Source organism: Copidosoma floridanum, unplaced genomic scaffold (assembly GCF_036245765.1).
Source record: "Copidosoma floridanum isolate Cflo_tuat_1 unplaced genomic scaffold, Cflo_Japanese_pri ptg000032l, whole genome shotgun sequence".
In the NCBI taxonomy this organism is placed as follows: domain Eukaryota; kingdom Metazoa; phylum Arthropoda; class Insecta; order Hymenoptera; family Encyrtidae; genus Copidosoma; species Copidosoma floridanum.
In genome coordinates this window covers 2,074,961-2,099,385 of record NW_028321909.1, presented here as the reverse complement: position 1 = coordinate 2,099,385, position 24,425 = coordinate 2,074,961, and the positions used below count along the sequence as shown (strand labels likewise).

The following is a 24,425-nucleotide window of genomic DNA, read 5'->3' as shown; positions in this document are numbered from 1 at the left end:
TTATTCTTTGAGTTCGAAATACATTTAACACAATATGTGTATATAAATAAATCTTTGAAGTGATTGATTTTAAAATGAAATTCCAACACATTAAATTTCAAAACGGTTTAAGCGCTTAAAGATACTTCAAGTGTTTATTTAAAAATCTTAATATTTACTTGTAAAGTCTAATAAATCGTGTTGACGAGGATTCCATTCGTAATCCATAACTATTCCAAAAACCGATGCCAATGAATTAGTACAAAGCTTCGTCAAGACATTGTATTCTACCGCTTTTTGTTTCAAATAATATTTCATATTTTAGTTACATACTTGTCTAGATTCTAATTCAATGTACAATGATAAGATCTTTATTCTAGGAGAAAATCATTAGTTGGTAAAAATTGTGTATTAACAAAGTTTTTTTCGATAATCAAAGAATAAATGAACAACCAATTTTAAGTTGTAGTGGACTAATATCTATCCTCTGGTTTTCAGTTAAAGTTGATAATGAGAGTCCAAGGTGTTTGAGATACTGGGATTCGAGAACAAATATAATTGATTGCATACACCGATAAAATTTTTTGAAAATTCACGTATTTTAATCTTTCTGACATATTTTTGAGAAATTAAAATTCTTTACTGGAACAATATTTCCAGTACGAGGAAGTAAATTCGCTCATTGGTATGAGATTGCTTATAGTTTGCTATGTATATCTACCGAACGCTGGTTTTTAACTGTCTCTTTTGTCATATAAACGTATATATAAGATGCAAGTTAAACACTTAATTCGGTACCCACATAATTAATGTGTTGGTATATAAAAATAGTAGCCTTATTTATATATACAATTGGCTGATGATGATAAAATACGAGACACACTCATTTGATTTCGGAAGTTTCAAATTCTAATTTTTTTACGAATTAACTGAATACGCAACGAAGTCCGATCTTGAGTTACAAACAACGTATCCTTACCGATCGGACAACCTCGTTCCATTATCGATCTGTACCTTTTCGCGGTATCGGTAAGTCCGAACGAAAGCTGAATTTTGTCATCATCAGGTGACGTGAGATAAATATTTTTATCCCCCCCCCTAAAGGTGCAAGAAAGACACGTAGTTTGTGTCAAACCTCCATTGAAAAGCGACAAAGTAGCTCTGCAGTGATAAAAACTTTTTCTTTTCCTCTCGCAACGACCAAGTCGGTCGAAACGGCACGATGCTGCTCGGAAGCCAGACCCACCTGCACTACGGCAACAACAGCCGATCCAACGCGTCAAGTGGGGACAACACGTACGCCTCGATAGCCAACACGCCCGAGAGCTCGTCGACGTACGTGGGCTCGAGCTACGAGAATCGCCGTCGCCACCAGCATCAGCTACTCGAGTCCATCACCAACAAATCACCCAAGCAACAGCACATGGCGCGTCAGCAGGCGCGCAATCTCGGCCGTGCCAACAGCGCGAGCAATGGCAAGTGCAACGGGGCTTACGCTTCGTCATCTTCCGTGGCTGAGAGACAGCAGCATCAGCAGCAGGGGTTTGCTTCGAGGAGGAACGACGTCGACGTCTTCGGGCAGAATACCAAGCTCGTGGAGAGCTTGATGCAGTTTGACGAGCAGTGTGGGGTAGGTGCCGAGATGTTTTTTAGGGGAGAAGGTTAAACTATAATTTATCATAATTTTTGTGTGTGGGTCACTACAAAAAAACTGCGATGTTTAAAAACGATGGATCGAATTATTTCGAGTCAGAACTTTTTTAAACGGTGTAAACCAATTTTTCCTAAATGCATTTTTGAGATCGAATTTAACAAATTTTTTTGCGTGGCCGTAAGGTTGAAAAAACAGGCCAAAATGTCATTACCATAACGTGAAGCATTTAAAAATTAAGTACATTTTTCACGGCTTCTGATGTCTAGACTTCGGTTTTTTTATTTTTTTTACAATGTACTATCTTAAAGTTCGAGGTGTTGAGCATCTTTGTAAGGAACGTTTTATTTGTAAAGCCTACTTTTGACACTTTTGAATCGCCCACCACAAATGATTTAATTTTTCCAAGCAACTGATTTTTAGACATTTGGAATTAATTATTTTGTATTTCAGAATGTACGGGAATGCTGTCGATTTTTTTGCAGCCCCAAATTTTAATGTGGCTATTTGTAGTGTCGTTGCAAATACAGAACGTTTTTTCCGGAAAAATAAAAGGTCATAACTGTAACACCCCTAATCTCAGAGGTATTTGAAACCATCGACTACATGACTCTAGTATACAGAAGGGTCTGGTAGGGTGCAGATGTGTCAAATGAAATTTCGTTAAAAAATCCCATCTTGGGGCTTCAAAATCGTAAAAAAGTAACGCTCTTTTAAAAATTAAAAAAAAATTGCATTTTAATTAAAACAGGTTTTTAAAAAATGATCGTAGAGTCAGGCCAAAAAGTTTTCTACCAGTTTAGACCTCACATAACTCGGGAAAAGTAATGAAGAAATTCAAAACATTGGATTAAAAAAATTCCCATTAAAGCGTGAAAATATCGCAGTTTTTGTGAAATGACCCATTGGTTTACGACTAACGTAAAAATTCACTGGTCCTGTGAGGAGAGGAAGAAATAGCCCCTGTTGCTACGTTCCTGCTTTAAAAGACAAAGTTTTAAATTTGGCGTCGTTTACCGTGATGTTTCGTTTTCAAACTGGACGTCAGTAAAAATATTCAAATCGCTAATATCTCAAGAACGCAGATACGTAAAAAAAAGCGACTTGCATTAATCAAATTAGTCCAAGAAATAGGTTTTAATTTGATGTTGACGAGAGTAAATTAAAAAAATAAAACAAAATGCAGTCATGCACAGCACGTGCCACGGCCAGTGCTACTATATATTTTTCGCTCTGAACCTTTCACGCATGTATTTCTCGAAATTTCGCGCTATTTAAAGTCAAACAACACAAGCCATTTCTAGGGTTTAAGCACATTTGTTGTTACTCAGTTCTGATGTTGTTCACAAACTTTACGCCTCGACTCGAAGGATTAGTCTACTTCCAAAACCCAACCAAAACCGACAGTCTACACATTAACTTAAAAAACACCTTGTCTCACAGTACGGTGCCCGTCGCCTCAAGCACTTTGCGAAGAGTTTGGACGAGATCCGGGAGGAGGCGCCGCGCCGAAACTCCCGCAGCGTCCTTGGCAACCGCGAGGCCGAGCGCATGTACCCGGGTCACCTTCGACCGTACCTGCACCAGCAACAGCAAGCCGAAAGGGCGAGGAGCCACATGGCCGCGCTTCGGAGGAACCAGAGCTTCGATCTGCACCTGCGCCACCCGAGGATCGAACTGCCGCAGGTCAACTCCTCTAGGACCTACGATGTCAAGCGGGAGCTCGCGGTCAAGCGCGGCCTGCAGATGATCGAGCAGACGAGGGGGAACGAGCGCGGTAGGTGATTTTTTTTCTCGTCGAGTAAGTCCTGGTGTGATTTTGAGACAAGAGACCCTTTTGAAAAATAATCATCATACGAAGCACATCGCGATCGATTTCTGTTGAGCGTCGTCCTAATGCTCCTCTCAAGGCTAGTTTTTACCGAAAATGTAAAAAAGGAAAAAAAGATTTACGCTCTGTACATGCTGCCGTCTAATTTTGCTAATCATCTTATGAACAGCGCATAAATAAACACGATATTCTAAGTGCCATTAGCTATGAGCGTACACGAAGTCTAACCGATTTTCTGCGGAAATCCTGTGGAAAAAAAAGGAATAGAGAGCTAGTGGCAACACAATAGCGCATTTCACTGCCGCCACACACGTTGGCTGCTCATTTCAAAGGGTCAAGTGCGCTCGTGGTGAAAAAAAAAAAAAAAACACCACCGAAAGAGAGAATGGGAGGCACAATACAACAGCAGCTACAACCTCCGGTTTCCCATATTATCTCAGCCATGTATCGAGCGAATTAGCAGGACTGCTGCCGCTGTGCTGTTCGCACGCACCGCTGCGCAACGCAGCAGCAGTCGTCGCGTCCTCGACCTATGCGCGTGTTTTTGTCGATATTTTGTTGGAAAATTATTTTTTTTTCTTTTTTTTTAAACGTTCATACTTGACTACAGGCTGGTAGCTGTTGAAGCTGGTTACTGATGGATTCCTTGTTTTGTATATTTTTACATTTTGATAAAATTATAGCATGAAATGTTTTTACATGCAGTTATGATGATAAAGAGAAAAACTCAAGTGTACCCATCAATTGCCTCCCTGGTATGATACAATTAGCTTCGGATCCATTGAAATTTTGGATAATAAATAGTAGCCCGAAAACATTTTTATCGCTAGTTTCTTGTACTTGTAAAAAATTGTACTATACTTTCAAACACCTACAAAGTTCAGCAAAGGCTCCCGAAAAAATGGTGAATAGTAAAAGTGGCCAAAACAGATTTCTTATGCCTAAAAGAAAAACTAAAAATCGTACAAAAAAAGTCAAGTAAAAAATATTGCGCAATTCCAAGACGAAGAGGATGAGCCACGTTAAGCTTCGATCGGTTAAGCCGTTTTCTCGCAAATCGCAATAAACTGTCGTTTTTGGACATCGTTTGAAAATTCAATAACTTACGTTTTAATGTATATTAAGAGCTCAATTTTAGGCACAAGGTAGGTATCCCAGCCCTTAACATACATAACAAATTTCAAGACCTTTTTTTAGTATTCTTAGTGGTTCGCGACAAGTTATAACCGATCTAACTGAAATTTGGTGTATATCAAGGGCTATAATACCTCATTTAAGCTTTTAATATTAATTAGAATGCGAGCTATTGAATTTTCAAAAAATCGTCAAAAACTATAGTTTTTTGCGATTTGCGAGAAAACGGCTTAACCGATTGGAGCTCAACGTGGCTCATTCTTTGTATCTTGGAATTGTGCAACTTTTTAGTATTTAACTTTTTTGATAGATTTTTAGATTTTTTTTCCAGGCACAAAAAACCTGTTTTGGCCACTTTTACCATTTTTTTGGGGCCTTTGCTGAACTTTGTAAGTGTTTGAAAGTAGTACAATTTGTTATAAATAAAAAAAAACTAACTTTTCCGATCAAAAAAGCTATTTCTATCACACTACCCACACACTGCATTCAGTAGAAAAGACTGTACTTGTTCAGACACGTCTCACCAGTCTCGCTAAAAGTATCCTTTTATGTATATACCATATTATCATTTAAGACTATCCGTTTCTTCGTCAAATTCATAGGTACCTACGTTTCATTTTACTCTATTTTGCAATGACATGGATTTTGTAAAAAAAAGAGATGTAACTTATGAAAACGGTTTATTTTAGATTACGAAGAGGAGGACGAGGCTGGGTACGAAACGTCGGACGACGAGAGTTGCGACCGGGAGAGCCAGGACTTTGACACTATGAGCTCCTGTCGGAGCCGGGCGCGCAGCTGCTGCTCCGTTACTACAGTGGCCAACGATGATTTCGAGTATTTCCAACGCAAGGGAACAAAGGTGCATACTTACTCAATTTATTTTATATTATTTTCATTTGTTTCTGTTGTACGGTATTATTTAGTTGTATTGATTTCACATATTTTTGTCAATAGGCTCGAATATTCAATTTTTGAGTTAATGGAAACAAATTTTTTATGTATGCTCTTTAAACGTATGGTTATGTTCATTTGGAAAACCTTTGGGTTCATAAAGTTCGATATAGTCAACATTCTCCCGTATCTCCATAAATGGTAGAAATTTTCTTCACTGTTTTAGTGTGCCATACTCCTTCTCATGGAAAAAATTGTTACACTAAATCGTCTTAAGATAAATTTGCTGGTGCTAACATAAGCCCTTATGGTACCCCGTGGTACCCTACCCTACGTATGGTGCGAACCGCTCAAGCCACTTTATAGCGATTTTACTTTAAAATTCTCTACTCTATAAATGTACAATATTTTGTAAAAGTAAATTTTTGTGGATTCTTGCTGTAAATTTGAAGTGTTCTGACATAGCCCAAATTTATAATCAGAAGTGAAATTCCATCCATTTAAAATATAAATTTGTTAAACATAGGGTGACTAATTAACAGTTACAACTATTTGAAAAAGAACAAGATATCAACAAAAAAAAAAAAAGATATTCTCGAGATGCTTACCGGAAATCCGCTGTGTTTCCTTTAAATTGACGTTACAAACTGATTTAAAACCAGGGTATTTAAATGGGTCATAGAACCCACGGTAAGAACGAAGCTCTTTGAACATGAGATGAGTACCGAAAAATAATTAAACATGAGATGTGTGTCAAAAAACATCATAAAATAAAGAAACACAATTTCTCAGGTAACAATGGGGGTCGCGAGACCTATAGGAAGAACAAAGCTCTATGAGAATAAGTACTGCATTTATGCAGTTCAGTAAAACAAAAACTTTAAAAACGAATAAAAAAAAAAAAAATAAAAAAATTAGTTCAGAACTCACGATGGTTGAACTTCGTGAGTACTGTATTTATGCACGAAGTACTCACGAAGTTCAACCATCGTGAGTACTGAACTTTTTTTATTTATTTTTTTTTTTATTCGTTTTTAAAGTTTTTGTTTTACTGAACTACATGAATACAGTACTTATTCTCATAGAGCTTTGTTCTTCCTATGGGTCTCGCGACCCCCATTGTTACCTGAGAAATTGTGTTTCTTTATTTTATGATGTTTTTTGACACACATCTCATGTTTAATTATTTTTCGGTACTCATCTCATGTTTAAAGAGCTTCGTTCTTACCGTGGGTCCGATGACCCATTTATACCCCCTGGTTTGTTTCTTTTCATTTTTTTCAAATTTCCTTTACTTAATTTCTTTTTGTATTATTTATTTAATCTTTTTTTTTCATTTCTTTTTTTATTTTATTTTATTTTTTCATTCCATTGTATTTTTTCATGTCTTTTTCATGTCTTTTCTTGATTTCATTTTGTTTTTTTGTTTTCATTTTTTATTTCATTACTTTTTTTGCTTTAATTGTTTTTTTAATTCATTTCCATTTTCTCATTTCATTTATTTTTTTTTATTTCTTTTTTTTTTTTATTTCCTTTATTTTCATTTCATTTCCTTTTTCATTTTTTTTGTCATTTTATTTTATTTTTTAATGTCTTTTCTGATTTCATTCCCTTTTTTTGATTTCATCTTTTAATTATTTTTCATATTATTTTCCATTTCAATTTTCTTATCATTTCATATTTATTTATTTCTTTTCTTTTCTCATTTAATTTTTTTATTTTGATTTTTTACCTTAATTTTTATTTTCATTCTTAATTGTTTATCATCGCATTTTGTTTAAAATTTTTTTCATTTAATTTTTTTAATAATATAAGAAAGAAAGGGTCCAGTATTCGTAAAATCGCATATATAGGTATATCCTTATGAAAACGAGTAAGAAGTTGTACTTCTGTAAAATTATATGGCAGATAATATTATTATAAATATAAATTTACCTTCTAAGAAACGATATTAAGTACGGAAATGGTGCAATTATCGTTAGAAAGAGTATACCTACGTTAGTTGGGTGTGGTTTCCATAAATATTTTAATATTTAATGAGTTAACGATTACAAACAATATACTACGGCACAATACAATAAAAATAATATATAGGCTGGCCAGTACAGACTGTGTGCCTTCTTCAAATTTTCCAGTGATTTCAGAGCAACTTCGTACTGTCTACGTTGATTGCATTAGTAAAGTCACGCTCACATCTATTGCATACGATCCAACACTTGTTCCTCGTATATATTTATCACCCAAAAAATAATGGTCTACAGAAAATTAAGAAAAACTATCCTGTAGTATAGCTTTCTTAAATGGAGTAGTAATACATACCAGTGAATGTCCCTTCAGCACGTTCATCACACATGGGTTTTTTTGACAGATTTTATTCAAACGGCAAACGTATGTTGAAATAGCATTAAAAATACCCACAAAAATTGCAGCTCGTTTGACTGTGCCATTATTTTATACATGTTACATTTAAAAGAATCAATATTTAATATGTAACCTTGTGAAAAAATATCCTTAAATGGCATTTATATGATTTGTAGGAATCTCCCAATTTTTTTGGGTATAAAAGATTTCTTTCAGATAAACCTATCGAATTTTCAAATATATTCACAAGTTGGTTTTCAAATTAATTCAGAAAGAGGGGATGAAGTGTGCGTAAAAGCATGTACATAAGGACATTCACATGAGAAAAACAATTGCTAGCTTTACTGCACATATTAGCGTTCCTCTCACTTCTCTGAACTTTTCTCCCGGTAACTATGTGAAGAACGTCCTTAAATTAAATTATCACATTAATCACGAATGGAAAAATTGTAAAAGAATAAAACACAGAAAAAATTAATTATTGTACTTGCGTAGTACAAAAATTTTTTTTTTAATTTTTGAAAATTTTGATGAAAAATTGTATAAACAATTATTCATTTATTTTAAAAGTAACAAATAAATGATAAGTAAATTAATGTTTATTATTATATAGTTGAAAGCTGCTCTGCTAATAATATATACTAATTTCGAAATTTTTGAAACATGTACCTAAAAAATAAATTTTATTTAATAATTTATTTATTTATTTAATGTATAATCAAACCAAACGAATGAATACACAGTAAATAAAAATTTGTATTAAAAATAAGCAATGACCTGTACGACAAAATGAAGTGATCAACTTTCCCAAGCAGGGTACGTTCACAGCAGAGTGGGTAAGGGCCATGATCAGCGTGCAGGAAATCGGGAGATCAAATCACTTAGGAAACTGGTTTTTTTTTTAGAATTCTAGAAGAAAAAAAATTTTAAGTTGAACAAAAATTATTGTGGGGAAAAAAAGTTGCTTGGTGTGTGTGCTTTGATGGTGTAGTGTGAAGGGGGATGGCGGGGGAGGCAAAACAGGGAGTGATGAGACGACGTGTGCAGGAGACTAGCATGGTTGGAAGAGCCAGGGTGAGGGGAAGTGTGTATGGAACTGATGGTGGAGGTGACGGGGTAAGGGGGGAAATAAAATGACTTAAGAGGAAGAGACTTCCGGTAAGCGACTTCCGTTTCATGAAAAGCTGTCGTTTTTAAAATTCCAGCCCTCCAAGCACGAGACATAAAGAACTTCGTTCTAAAAATCAACATTAGTTTGTATATTTATGTACTAGCAGCCCCCCGTCTCGGCTTCGCCCGAGACTTACTAAATAAAACACCGTAGTGTGTTGACATGTAATGTGAAACATTTTTAGTTAGAAAATTTCACACATATTCCCGATACATCTTAGAACAAAAATCTTATTAAAAACATATTTTTTCGGAATCCATATAGTTTATTTGGTCAAATAATAAGGTGTAAGAATTCAAAAAAATAATTATGCTGAAAAGTACCGTGCGTTCTTTATGCCATAAAATAATCGATAGCTATAAGAAGTTGTTGATTTACAGTTTTTTCTGTGTAATTCACGAAAAGAGCTATTTTTTAGAGCTGTTAAGATTTTAAACCCCCAAAAAATTTATATTAAAAAAAAAATTTTTTTTCTCATATCTCACAATTTTATTACCAGAGCAACAAAGTCCTGGACCTTAAACCCAACATTTTTATTGCCACAAAAACAGAAATACATTTTCTACTTATTTAAAAATCTGAAGTAGGATCTTTAAAGATTTCAGAGATTGCTGTGAGGGTACAATGAAAAGCTGATCTCTCACGTAATGGACTCTCAAGTTGTCGATTTTGACGCTGCTGTTTCAATCTCAATAAATTTTCTGCGTCAGTTTCTTGACGTCAAAGTAAAATTGTATTTATTAGATACATTTGAAGTTTTTCTTCCAATTCACCCTCTTGCGACTTTTGGCATGCTTTAAATTTTTGTGACCCCTAAAGGCTGTTTTATGTCAACTTTGTTAAGTTCTAATACAATTGTTGGCAAGGTAGTTCAACGTCCGATGGCCCTAAAAAAGACCGGTGAATTTCATAAGTATACCCTTTCTTGACTGAAGTTAACAACAATTGTGACTGCCTGGATACCTCAAGGTGATCTTCTCTGGCCTGATGTTGAAGCCCCAGACTGATTGGGAGAAAAATTACTAAGTCCGAAGCTTTGGGGCTAGTTGTAGTGCTCTTTCCCAACGTCTCCTGGTATAACGTCGAAGACGTTGGTGTCTAAAGCACCTTTTTTATTTGCAGATTCAGTTGTTTTGGTGATCTTAGATGGGGAGATTGGTTAGTGATACTTGTCCAGTGGAGGCTGTCCCGTTGGCTCAAGTTTTTTTTCCTTTATAGCTGTTATAGGTTTGCCCAGCGCAAACCTTGGAGAGGATCAGTGATTCCTGGTTGAATGCTTAGAGTCGAGAGGGTAATATAGAGTCGTCGGTCACCGGGTTTTCCAGCCTTGCGAAGAACAACTTCGCAGGTGACGTCTGCCAGTGAATAGCTGACTTGGTTTAATAGTGCCCGTCTTTAGTTAATATAGTCTTTTAGTCGACGAATCGCTTCCGGAAATGGTAGTAAAAATGTATTTGTTGGCAAGGTAGTTTACACTTAGGTGGCCCCTAAAAAGAACCGATGAAATTGAAGGTTAAGTAGGGAACGTAAATACTTATAATGGCCCTAAAAAGCGCCAGTGGTGAAACTTCCAGGCTATTCTTTATTATAATTCCTGATGATGAAGAGCTGGCTACGGGTTGCTTGATTCTTACCCAGGGAGTCTCGATGTACGGAGACTGTGATGGAGGGAGGTACGCCGCTGACCAAAGGATATCTCGTCTCGGGTCGTTCCCCGGATAACCAACTGCTCATCTTTAGACGGGAACATGTGGGTAAGCGCGTTGGGGACGCGACGACCAAGAAGGTAGCCGTTGTGGCTTCCCGTGCCCCTCAGAGCTGTTTTCCCTTGCTTACATTTGTAGCCACAAATTCTCTATCTACACCAGGTGGGATGGTGGGACTGCCACACAACTCTAAAGAGTTGGTGCAGATTGTGCTCTGGCTAGATATGTCTTCTGGTATTCTGGCAGAGATGGCATCGGTTGGAATTAATTTTTTTTTTTTTTTTGATCGCACTCGTCGAGATTCAGGGTGAAGGGACACTTAGATCCCTTCCCCTTTAGAGAAGAGTGCCGTCCGTAACCGGGATACCCAGTTGCAGGTCTATCACCAGCATTTTCTGTACAGCTTGTTGAGCTGCCGAAGCTCGACTATATCACTATCGATACGCTCCGGCCTATTATAACCACACTTATTTAATTATGTTGCAGGTAGCTTCGATTTTACGTCGACGCCACCTAGCGGATTTTACTGAACTAAAGTGAAAAGCTGGCGTATTTTTGCAAAACTTTGAGCTCATTTATTGCTATTGTTATTAAATTTTTTAAGATAAAAACTATACTAAAACCATCTAGGAAGTATCATGAATCAGTGTGCAAAATTTCAGCAATATCGGTTCAGTAGTTTTCGCGGTTAGCGATTACAACGGTTTTAGCGACTTTGCTTTATGTATTAGTAAGATAGGAGGTTCAAATAATAATTTGACTCCATTTTTGATGCTGAAAAAATGACAGTTAACGCACAGAAGAATCAAAAAGTCTATCTCAACATTAAGGAACAATTTTTGACCCAAATTTTCAGTAGGACAATCGATAAATTCTCAGCGAGTTTCTACCAGACATCATTACATTTAGTGGCCTTATATCAATTCTACTTCCATTCGCGTACATGTTAGTGTACGTTCATATCCAAAGAAAACAACACCTCATCCTTTTGTTTTTTTGTAATCGAGCTCTTTTTTTTTAAATTCCTATACGTCTTTGACTTTCTGTTAAGCGACGAACGCTTTAGAAAGACGTACAGAAACTATCGCTTATATTTACCCACATCGCTCGACCGATTGATAAAGGGTTTTATATTTTTCTTCGACTCCATGATATTTTACGTACAAATACTTTGTTCTGCTACAAGCGTATAATTTTGTTCACAATACCACAATACTTGTGATATTGCACAATAGCATGTGTGGCTTAAAAGGGATGGGCGACGGGTGCTAGTTGTTATTGCATCATGTAAGCAACAGGTTGTGTCAGGAGAGTTTGCTTGGCGTGTAGGCAAGTACATTCTAGATGTACTTCGAACGTCAACTGGATGCGTGTGCATTTCTTTTCTCTTCGACTATCGGGGAAGGAATAAAGCTTAGGCGTCGCTCATTACTGTACATATAGTTAAGAGTGTTTTATTACAATGTTACTTGGATAAAACGCTAATTAATTACATGAAAAATAAGCTGATTAATTACATAAAAATAAAGTACAAATTTTTATTTGGAAAGTAGTTAAGAGTTGTTAAATGTATTGAGATTTTATGGGTTTACGATGGACACATATTTTAATTTTCATTGATTTCAATTTTCATTGTTTGAGTTTTTTTTAGTTACCCCCTTAAAACTTTAATATTTATATCTTTAGCGAAGCTACTACCTAAACACACGAAAAAAAGTATTCCGATTTGGAAGGTGTTAATAATTTTAGGTATTATACAGACTTATATAGTTAAGCCTGCAAAAGAGTCTTACCTGTAAAAATGTTACGGAATATGAGCTTAAATGTTTATTTTAGAAAACTTGGCCTTAGAATATTTTATACAGACACTGTTCTTAATAAATCTAAGTTAGAAATTTCGTCTCCGAAAACTTTATTCTATGTCAAGGCAAAATTTTTGGAAATTCTCTAGAAATTTTGTCTTTGGAAATTTTACTCCGTTGTGAGACAATTTTGACTTTAGACATTTTGTTCATGACCACACCGCTGGTTTCAAATCTGTAGTTTAGTAACACAGGCTGATGGGTTCCGAAAGTTAAGCTTATCACATATTGGCAGCTTAAATGAGTCTGAATATATCTTGTGTCATAATTAAGATACCAATAAGAGATGAACTTGACTGTGTCAGAACTCACTCTTATCGTTCCAGTAAACTATTAGGAATTGGAAATAGAAAGCTTGTCTTGTAGAATTCTCGTATTGCAGTAAGGGTTTAATCATAAAATTTTTGAGCTTGAGGATCTAGTGGCATATGGGATCGAATCAAAGCTACTTTTTGACTTTCAGTGGAAAACTTGTGCGTAATTGGTCAATTTTAAAGTCAAATTCAGAATTTAATTGGCTAAAAATGTATACTCTGTTTTCCAGTGCATTGTACAATGTTTCATTGAGTTCAGTCTTATTGATGGTCTAATACGATGAGTAGATCGTTGCAATTTATTACACCGAATGTGAAAAATTACAAATGTAGTGTGTTACGAACCTTAAATAAGTTATTAAAAAACCAAAATTATTCAATATAATCTTAGTTATAATATTTCATTTTCTCAGGAGTACCAGAGTCAGCTACCCCGGCCACTCGAAAGTAAAGGAAGCATGCGCTGTTTTACACCCCGAATAATCGAGATATCCAGTCCCCTCGATTCGAGCAACAAAAGCACCAGTATCAGCAAAATTAATATCATCCATCACAACAACAATATTAATAACAACAACAACAATAATAACAAAACCAATAACGATGGGAAAAAGGTAACTAATTCGAAACCGGTTATCCAATCATATCGGCTGAAGAAGAAAATGAGCGCGGGTTACTCTCTCAACGACCTGGACAAGTTCAACGTAGCCAACGATCACAAGTGCAGTGCCGGTGGAACGAACGGCTCGAGTAAACAGCCGCCGGCGCTCTCGATCGAGAGTCTCAAGAGCATACTCAGAAGCTCGGACGTAAGCTACCTCGATAACGGGGAAATCTGCAGGCACGACATCGGTGGCTCGGCCCCTGATTTCAAAAAGATCTTTGTCACTGAGTTCATTTGAATGAGACACACACACATATATATATAATGCTTTTGAATTGAACCTATACACCATTCGTGTGGTGTCTCTGTAATTATATCTGAGACGTCAAGTTGGCCAACAACAATCCGAAATATTATCAAGTCGAGGTTGTGGTGCTATAATGTAGTCGATGAGGTGAATGACATATATATTTTGTGTTTTTGTTTGTGATTTTGTGAACGTCTAGGGAAACGATGTATCTGTTAGGTATGAGTGTTTGTGTGATATAATGTCTAACTTTTATGTTTTATTCACTAGAAACTGAAATGTCAGTATAGTATGTGTCAAACAGTGTTCTAATGTTCATGGACACACATCGAGCAATTTTTGTTTTTGATGAAAGTTGAAAGACGTTCATTGTGTTCTGTAAAGTGGTTTTTATACTGTATAGTATTAAATCGAATCGATACTTTTAATATAGTTATCATAATTAATTTGTTTTTAATACTCAATTTAGAAGTAACAACCAAGTGTTGTATAACCCTATCATTGACAATAATTTTATTTTATTTTGCATGTCAAACATTGTACGTAAATGCATCATTTGTTAAGTTTTCATTAAGAATTTAATAGTCACTGTTATTTTATTAAAACATTGTTGTATATCATAGTTTGTATTGGCATGTTAAAGTACACGTCTCCCCGTCTCCAAAGTCCATGGATAATTTTAACGTAGAATTGGTTGCACATAACTAATTCTACGTAAATTTTACGTAGACTTTCGCAACGGGGAGAATTTTAGAGTTTAAACAGTTGCGTTGTACATACTAATTTATACTGGATAAGTATTAAAATAAAACTCTAACATGTACCCATACTATACAAATATTAATAATTAAATTCGGTATTTATATGAATCTCGAGGGTTCAGCTATTATCGAATAATGAGAGATTGCGTAATCAAATAATTTCGTCTTCAAGAACGTGAACATGCGATGTACTGCCAGAGATTCTGGTACTGCTGTGAGCGAGGAAATGTTCTGCAAAACATAGGTAGGACCTAATTTCAATCATACCTGTCAAATATTTCAAGGTAGTTGTCAAACGTTTCAAAAGAATCTCAGTCGATTAATTATCATTCTTTATAATAAAGAAAACAAATTAATCATTGATCTACTCTATGCTATTAATAAGTCTTTTTAATATAGTTATTACGGCCACGGTAGTACGGTGGTTTAAGGTTGTGGTTCTTAAGGGTCGGGAGCTTCGTAACACAGGCTTCCGAGTTCGAGACCTAATATTTAAACACTTGGCTCGCACATTTGAAAAACAAATTGCTCATGTGTTTATTTCAAATCGTGGTCAGATGGTTCGAAAGCCATATAAAATAAGTTTTCCATTGCTGTGTAAGTGATGGATCCCATTAAATCTGAGGTGGTTTTCGATAGCATAATATATACATGCAGAGCAACACAGCAATGCAGAGTCTATTCGGCATAGTTTTCAGAAATGGCTGTAATATATATAGTTGGTTATTTCAGTTATTCTTAATTTGTTTTAAAATCTGACTTAAAAAATATGGTTGATTTCATAATTAAATTACAAATATAAATCATTTTTACTAACAATACGTTCGAATTCGTAAAAATCAGTGTCATTCTTTTTTCTTTCTTCTCTCACTCCATATATGTATCTTTAATAGATGAAAAAATTAAAAGGCCATGTGTGGAGTGAACGTTTTTATTTCAATAAAAAATTGACGTCTCACACCTCAAGGAGGCCTCTTTAAGATACATTAACAGCCCCGCCTGGTGTAGATGCCTCAAGCACTGTTATTATTTGAAAATGATAAGAGTAATAAAACGTTTTATTCTCAATTTGAAATCTGGACTTTATCAATTTTTCCCAAGCAGAAGTCACCATAGTAAATAACTAATAATAAATTAAAACCGATAATAAGGAATAATAAAGTTAAGATGTGGGACTGAGAAAATATTTGAGTTTTTTTTATTGCTTTAATTTCGTTAGCAAAAAAAATCTCGAAAAAAAAATACTGTTATGAATTATAATTAATTGAAACTAATAGCTTACATTACCTATCATTTTTTGTTTATTAATGTAAAATTTTCGATTCACTGATTAAAAGTGCTATAAAGTATAATTAATTGTTTTAAAAAATAATGTATTGTCGTTATTTAAATACGCAATAAAATAACTATTAACTTTAATTACGTTACAAAAAAGGTAACAATTATAGAAAAGATAGTATCAAATTTAGGCTTTATTATTTTGTTTGACTAGGTTTTGTTATTATAAGTTTGTTTTTGATACGTTTTTTTATAAATAATTCAATAAATGAGAAAATTTGTGCTCGAGTTACTGTCGTTTATTAGTACTCATATTGTAAGCCATATTCACTAAGATGATTTTTACTTAGTCAGACACATTTTCCAAAGATGCTTTATATGGGTGCTATGTATATCGATACATGGTTAAAATTTTTAAAAAATCCTCTTAGTAAGTTTTCGAGATATTTCTAAGTAAAATTTAACTTTGTAGTACAAAATGTTTTTTTGACACTGTAATAATTACTGTAAGAGCGAGAAAGACAAATAAATCTTGCACCTCAAAATTCGACATGTATTTATAAATTTGATGTATTCCCTGACAACTACCATGAATTATACGAGAATTTCCATAAATTTTAATTAATTAAATCAACTTGCTAATAAAAAAGATTTTAAATGTTCAAGAATAGAGGCTTTGGTTCTTAGACAAATTATATGCGTGCTTCAAAAGGTTGGCTATTTTCGTTGTACAAAACAGTTCTTGAATTCCCATAGCCGAAGATGAATAGTATGAGTACGCAATTGACGATTAGAAGTAAAAGTACTACTTGAGGTGAAAGTATAATTACAAAAATTAAATTGTCAAGATGTTTAATAGTGATATTTGCCAGTCACTGTGCAGTTTACATTTTTATATCAACGAGATCATCGCATAAGCTGTAGCAATAAACTTATCAAAAAAAAGAAGTTGCTGGCAGGTGCAATATCAAGGACATGATATTTCACTAGATACTTTTTAGGCACGACTGCTTCATACTACTGTCTTGTATTTTATACTAGAGCAATAAACTTTAACAACCTAAAATATAACTATTTAATTTTAAAATAACGTTGAAGCCTTAAGTCCTTTAGCATTTGATACTGTATATCGAATCAACAACTGTTATGTATTGTTATCAAATTTTAAATTTACTCACCTAATTGTAAGCTACAAAGTGGTAAACAATTTTTTTAAAGTAAATAACTAAATATATCGAAAAGTATACTTCAATGTGTTGAAAGTTTACTTTAAAATTCTTAACAAATTTGGGTATCCACTGGGTACGTGACATTCAGTGCTTTTACATGGTGTTAAAATCGTGAAACATATAAGACCCCCCAGATTTTCAATTGTTTACAATGGATGTGCGCAAAGTTTAAAGATAATATCAAAATAAAGGATAATTACAATCTTGTCTTTGAGCATAATATTTATGAATTAACTTAAAGTCTAATAGCAGCTGAAAAACTATGAATATTTTGTTGGTTGAAATATTAATTAAAAGCGTAATGTATAGTGTACGCTTTTGAGAGATAGGACAGCTGTTAATAATAGCGTAAATATATATCAGATGTTGAGTAATGTTCGGTTTTCAACTCGCGTACTTACATCAACGAAATTATTTGTTCATCACCAATGTCAATGTGTCAAATCTATTATGCATGTGTACTGATTTTGTCTGCGACACTGTACAGTCCACATATATTATCGTCGGGGTCGTAGCTACGTCATCTCTCCACGGGCACTTTAAACGTTTCAATATCCCATGCATCCAGCGAATATAATCATTGCAGTTATTATTCTAGTAGTAAACGCAGCAGTCGTGCCTCATATGAAAAATAGTGGGTTTTTAGCCACATTTTTCTTTAGAAGTGTATATGTATTATAAGTTTTCTCGAGTTTTCTGCCTTCCTGCGAGACGCTGTACTACAATACACTATGTACACATATACAGCCTGTCATACGTGCTACATATATATTTATAATATGCACTAATAGCTATATGCTCTCTTAATATGTATAAATTAAATAAATAATCTTTGTAAATAATAGAAGCCTTGTACTTTAGTACATCTTAATAATAAAAAAATGTATGAGAAATCGAAGTGTGTATACCAAAATTATTATGCCTATAGTTGATATTCAATTGTAATAGTCTATGATACGTAAAAAAATACCTGTGCTAATTAGGAAAAAAACTTTCCAAAACTTTGTTATAACTCAAGAAAAAAATTTTATGCCTACAGTTTAAGTATTACTAAAATTTAGAAACAATTAACTTACATATCTTTTGCAGATTTCTAGCTTACACTTGTATACATATCTAATGATTCATTAATAAAAGTTACAACTGGTCTTAATACTATTTTATATTAAAAAATTTTTTTTTTCCACTCCGTGCGTTATTTTAATCTTCAGACGTTAACTGCGCTATCAGCAGAAAAAATAGGCTGGGTGCAACTTCATATCAGCATCACCCCGTGGTTAAATATAAAAATCATCGCGATGAAAGAATAACAGTTAGCTAACCTGTTATTCTTTTTGACACCACAAATAATTTTTTACTCATACAAGAAAACTTTATTGTTGGGTTAGTGATTTGTTAAAGAATCGTACCTTGAATTTCTTTTCCAATCAACCTCTTTCTTTAAAACAGAAAATATTTTTACAATATGTTTTAATTTTGAGTGTATATACATTAATTTTAGAAAACCGGTAACTATTACAATCGTCTATTTATCATTAAAAAAAGAACCGTGATTCTAATTACGTAGTATATAGACATGATATGTATAGATATAATTCTGACATCTAAATCTTTTACAATACTTTTTTCCCTATACGTCTGTCTGGAAAGTACCTTAAAAATTTGTTTTCAGTTTTGTAAACAATTTCTGTTTTGTCTTCGCTGGCTTTCTCCATCAAACACTAGGTTGGTTCAAGCCAACTCTTGGTGAGACTCTGGGAGCCTCCGAGAATGGAATGAACAAGTGTTCTTCTCCGAGTGTCTCCGAGAGACTCTGACTGTCCCCGAGAATGTATATGCACACGTTAGGTTAGATAAATTAAAATCCTATGTAGATTCACTCTAACTCTAAGACATTCCGTTTACTTTTTGTACTTATCTAACCTAACGTGTGCATATACATTCTCGGGGACAGTCAGAATCTCTCGGAGACACTCGGAGAAGAACACTTGTTCATTCCATTCTCGGAGTCTCCCAGAGTCTCTCCGAGTCTCACCAGGTCTCACCGAGAATTGGCTTGAACAAACCTACTGTAAATTTATTCAACTATGTAATTAGAACCACAGTTTACTTTTTAATGATAAATGGATGATCATAATAGTTACCCGTTTACTAAAATTTATGTATGTACTCTCAAAATTAATAAATACTGTAAAAATATTTGCTGAAAGATCCGAAAACAGGTTATGACGCTTTATTTTGATTATGCTTTTTGGGCAACGCAAGTAGTTGCATTGCCTATTTTGAGAAAAGCAAGCAGATTGCCTATAGATGGCAGATAGGAGCTTCCGTACTTTTTGGACATTCTTGGATTGCACTGCACAGCAAAAACGGTGGACTGTCTGCCCTTAGCCAAGAATCATTTCTATACGAGTTCCCAGAAATGCTAAACTGGGTGACAGGGTATTGTAAGTGTGTATAAGTATGAATCACCCGTTTGTGTTATTAATTAATGTAGTATGTATTTGAACATTAATGTGTTCACTTAAATATTAAGGGTTTTTTAGTTCGTCAACCGCATCGGGGATTGAAACTCCCTTGTTATTTAAAAAATGTGATGTCGTGTATTTCTAGTAACAAAACATTAAGTGTAAATTTTTCATTAGCTTCATAAATTTCAATTCAGTCAAAAAAACTTCTGATTGTTTTATATATAAGGAAATCTACAAAAAATATCCCGTATTTGTCCTCAATTTCAATAAAAAATTTTTTTTTGATGCCCACAAAAATGTGATATTTTTTATGGATTTTCTCATATTTACGCTGTGATACATTTATGTTTTTACTTCATTATGTAAAAAAAAAAAAATGTAGTTTTGGCTATATAATAAATTAGTAGTAAATCGAGAGGATAAGAAATTGTAAAATAGGGACTAAACTATATTTTGAAAAAAAGATGCAAGTTTGAATGTTAAATTAAAAAAAAATTATAGTCTTTTACCTATGAACAATTTGGACATTGTAGTCATTTGATTTGATGCCTTCATATACATCAAAAACAAGTTTTGATTTCTATTCTGCCCCGAACAATTGTCAGTATAGAATATTAGTTCCTTTACACTCAACTGCGTTTGAGATTCAATAAATTTTAGTACGAATGAACTGATTTCATTTGAACCTCGGTTGCCAACGAACCTCACTTGCTGAAATGCTGACTCTATGGTTATTGTTTCAAGCCAAGAGCAGTATATAGCTCCTATTGCAAGAAATAAATTAATTTTAAATTCATTGAGATTAGCATTAAAGAGAAAAACTGCCTAGCTTTTTTATCAAATTCATCAAAACTGTATGTTCCACATCAAGCAGAAATTATATCGAGGGAGAAAAATCCTTCATGTGGGGCATATTATGAAATGTGGGAGTGTCGAATGACAATGTATTTTTAAACATTATAGCATTATGTTTACAAACGAGTGGATTTGTCCCCATATTATCACGGGAAAAATATCAAAATCGGGAAAAGTTATGAAAATGGAGTGTACATGTAAATCCTGCTTTGTACATCCACTCGTTTGTAAACATAATGCTATAATGTTTAAAAATGTATTGTCATTTGACACTCCCACATTTCATAATATGCCCCACATGAAGAATTTTTTCTCCCTCGATATAATTTCTGCTTGATGGGGAACATACAGTTTCCAAATAAACATACTTCTTCAAGCTGAAGATACATATTGTTCATTTTATAACCTATAAAAGACAAGACTATTTTAATTCCATAATATGCTGCTTTGGATAAGAATAGTTACAAAACTTCCTAATAAACATGTATACATCTAACAAAACAATAAATATTTATCAAATTAATTAATATAATTTGATATTTATTATCTATAAAAAATATTTGCATACACCTATGCAATACCACGTACTATAAATGGAGCAGTGGATGAGAGCCTCCTCTCCCAGCTTCGCATCTTCTCCACGAGGGTGCGTACTGCCAGAGTTCAAATCCCAATAGAAATGTATATTCATTCATTTTTATTGTGGCATACGAGCTCCAAAAAAGTTATAGTTTTTTTCCCGATTTTTTCCGTATACGTGTATATGCAAGTCTACGGGAAATTCTTCATTTTCAAAGCCTGGCGGCCTTTTACGGCTTGAAAAACAATATCAAAGTCGTGTATGGGAGAAGTGAAACAATATCCATCATTTTCTAGCTGAAATGAGCTTTAAAAAAAAAATTCTTAGCTCTAGGGCCCCTCCAGACCCGATTCGTCCCTGGTGAGGCTACTTCGGCGTGATGCTAGTTTCAGCTCCATATTTAACGATCATCGAAAATTGCTACGAAAAGAACTAGTCCCTTTAAATCAGACAGAAAAATAAACTTTACATAAATATTATAGTAACAAAAGGAGTAACATCGCAAAAGTTAAGTAGAATATTTTTTATGATCCTTGTAATAGGAAGAAGTTTATCAAATGCTATTTGATAATCTTAGAATGATAAAAAAAATTATCTGTTAATGTGAATTGCATATTATATTTTGTACATTGACTAAAATAGTCACTTTGTACAATAATAATAATAATAATAATAATAATAATAATAATAATAATGGTATTAATAATAATAGTAATAATAATAGTAGCAATAATAATACTAATATCAGCATTAAAATCAATATTATTTTTTATATTAATTATCATAATAATAATAATTTAAATGTTAAACTTATATCATTAAGTTTATACTCATTATCATAACATTATTAGATAATCCTAGACTTTGAAAAAAAATTCAATATAGTTTTTGTTCGGCATCAAGAGCAAAGATAGCCTTCGTCCGAACACGGTGGGCAAAGATAGTCTTCGTCCGGACATGGCAAGCAACGATACTCTTCGTGCAGCCCCATGAGTAAAGCATAGTTTTCGTCCGGCCTAATAAGTTAAGCTTCTTTTCCTCCGAATGAGGAGAGCAAAGATAGTCTTCGTCCGAACGTTGTAACAAAAGATAGTTTTCGTCTGGCTTTGTACGCCAAGATTGTTTTCGTCCGGAGCGTCGTAGAGTGGAGGAGGTAATTCTAAAAGGCTGCCTCAGGTAGTATAGGGGACTGGGGAGAAGAGGAAAAAGAGTTAAGGGAAAAGAGGAGAAAATGAGAAAAAGCTGAGAGAGCGCCAGATTAGCTTAAGCCTACGAGCGTGCTCGGGGCATTTTCTTGACCGCGAAGAGCAAGTTGTTTTGATTTTTTTTTTTTTGGGTTGTTGCGGCATTTTGGTTGAGCGTGTACTCTCTCTATGGTTTTTGTGTAGTGATCCCGGATGTTCCCTCCATCCTGCCACGGTATGATGGAGTCATTTTTCATATTAGCCCGAAAAACACCAAAACTCGACTCTATTTAAAATTTGATGTTTTAGGCTCGTTTTAATGCCTTGTGTACGTGTGTTTGTGTTTCGTTATGTTTCATGCGAGGTAAGAGGAGAGGACGATGGAGACATATAGCCAGTGAGACGGGCAAAGAGGAGAGCGAGCGGGAAAAGCGAGAATCATAAGAAGAAATGTGTAATTAAAGGACCATAAGTGGTGTTAACGTTAATACTGTGTGCGCAGATATATCTATACGTGTACATTTTAGTGCGAATCGGTAGGTTGGTGGGATAATAGATGGGTTGTCGATTTGTAGCGATTATTGTAATTATTGATTGTATTTCTCCTGTGTCTTTTGCAAAATTTTAATGCGCTGGGAATATAGGGAGTGTTTGTGTATATACGTGTAACTAAGGGGAAAACGAGACATGTGCAAGCTAGGTCGTATGAGAGAAGTAGGGGAAAGAAAGAGATAGAAGAGATTTCGAGGCAGTAGGCAGAGATGAGTAGAGAGATTGCTAACGCCAATGCTACGGCGTAAGACAACTTTTTTCCACTGATCGGGGCGACCCGCCGCGGCCAGCCGTCGAACCAAGGCGCACATTTTTCGAGAGTGCGAGACTCGTATCGAAGAGCGTGCGCCTACAAGAAGAGAAGTGGATTCGCGTGGAAATGAGCATATAGGCGCACATTTTGGCGACACGTAGAAGGGGTATACCGAATGTGTGCCTACGAGGAGAGGAGTGGAAATGTTGACTATAACTATATATATCTAGCCACATGATGGCTCTGTCGGTAGCGTGTCTGCCTACAGATCTTGATGGCCGGGGTTCAAATCCCACTCTGGACAAAAATTTCATCAATGAATGAGGTTTTTTTCTGGATGGGATTTGTACTTCAATAAACCTACCGATCTATCTACCGTTACTGTTATTAAATCCAACGTATGGCTAAATACACTTTATAGTGTCAAAATAGCCATGTCTGAGCCCTTAAGGGGCGATGATGAATATAAAAAAAAAAAAAAAACTATATACATCTGAGCGCACAGCCAAAGCAAGCGACGACACGAGTTTTTCTCTTTTGACTGCAACCGAGTATATGCTATATATATTTAACTGACTCTTACTCTCTCGCTCTTGCTTGAATGATATCTATCAATCTTAATTCGATTAAATCGTGAAACTAAATGCTCATATAATTATATGCACAGAATTTGATATCAAAACATTTTTTTTTTTCCGTACGTTAATACTTAATTTGAAATCTAGTATTATTTTAAAAAAATGATCAACTTAATTTTTTTAAGGATAACAGTTCAGCTATAACCACTGGTTAATTATTTTTCCTCATCATAATTGTTATGAACTGTAGGACAAGCCCCGGAGGTTATCCATGAACATATGTGACTTTAAGATCTCCTACCTTCGAAGTTTCGATAGCTAAGGTAGTAAGGGCTTATGCCACTACAGTTCTCGTTTTGCTATCTGAGGATCGATTCCAACTGTCGGCAAATTTTTTTTTTAACGTGATTCATCATTCTAGTTTATTTTCTTTTTATTTATGTTTTATTTATGTTTTATAAATAATATTAACAAACCCTTTTTTCCCTATACATCGAAATACATTTTTTTAATACTAATTATATTAAACAATTTCATAAGCTGATACTTATCGTTAGCATGGCCATTTCGGAATTTCATAATAATAAAATAATTTCTTAGGATATGAGTATAATTCTTACATTTAAAACTCCAAAGAAAGTAAGAGAGAAAAAATCCTTATACATAATTTTCATTAATTTTTATTTTTTTTTTTCCAAGAAATGATTAAGCTGTTCTGATCGATATTTTTATCTATCTATACAATAATCATAATCTTCGGAGGCAAAAGAAAACTTACATAAAACTCCCTAAACATTTATTTTCCGTCTTTTGTTGTAAAAAAATTTTAGGTATAGCAGCTATACTTATTGTGTTGATTAAATATGTAAT

General features: G+C 34.3%; 1 protein-coding gene across 1 annotated transcript in view; it reads left to right on the top strand.

Annotated features, from left to right (window-relative positions):
* The window catches only part of LOC106643469 (uncharacterized), a 102,623-nt gene extending 88,818 nt beyond the window's left edge, over positions 1–13,805 (top strand). The window contains exons 7-11 of the mRNA XM_089597371.1: positions 1,185–1,609; positions 3,074–3,404; positions 5,285–5,457; positions 13,317–13,624; positions 13,655–13,805. Of these exons, the coding sequence (XP_089453497.1) occupies positions 1,185–1,609; positions 3,074–3,404; positions 5,285–5,457; positions 13,317–13,624; positions 13,655–13,805 (1,388 nt within the window). The remainder of the gene's footprint in view (positions 1–1,184; positions 1,610–3,073; positions 3,405–5,284; positions 5,458–13,316; positions 13,625–13,654) is intronic.
* Positions 13,806–24,425: the final 10,620 nt, after the last annotated feature.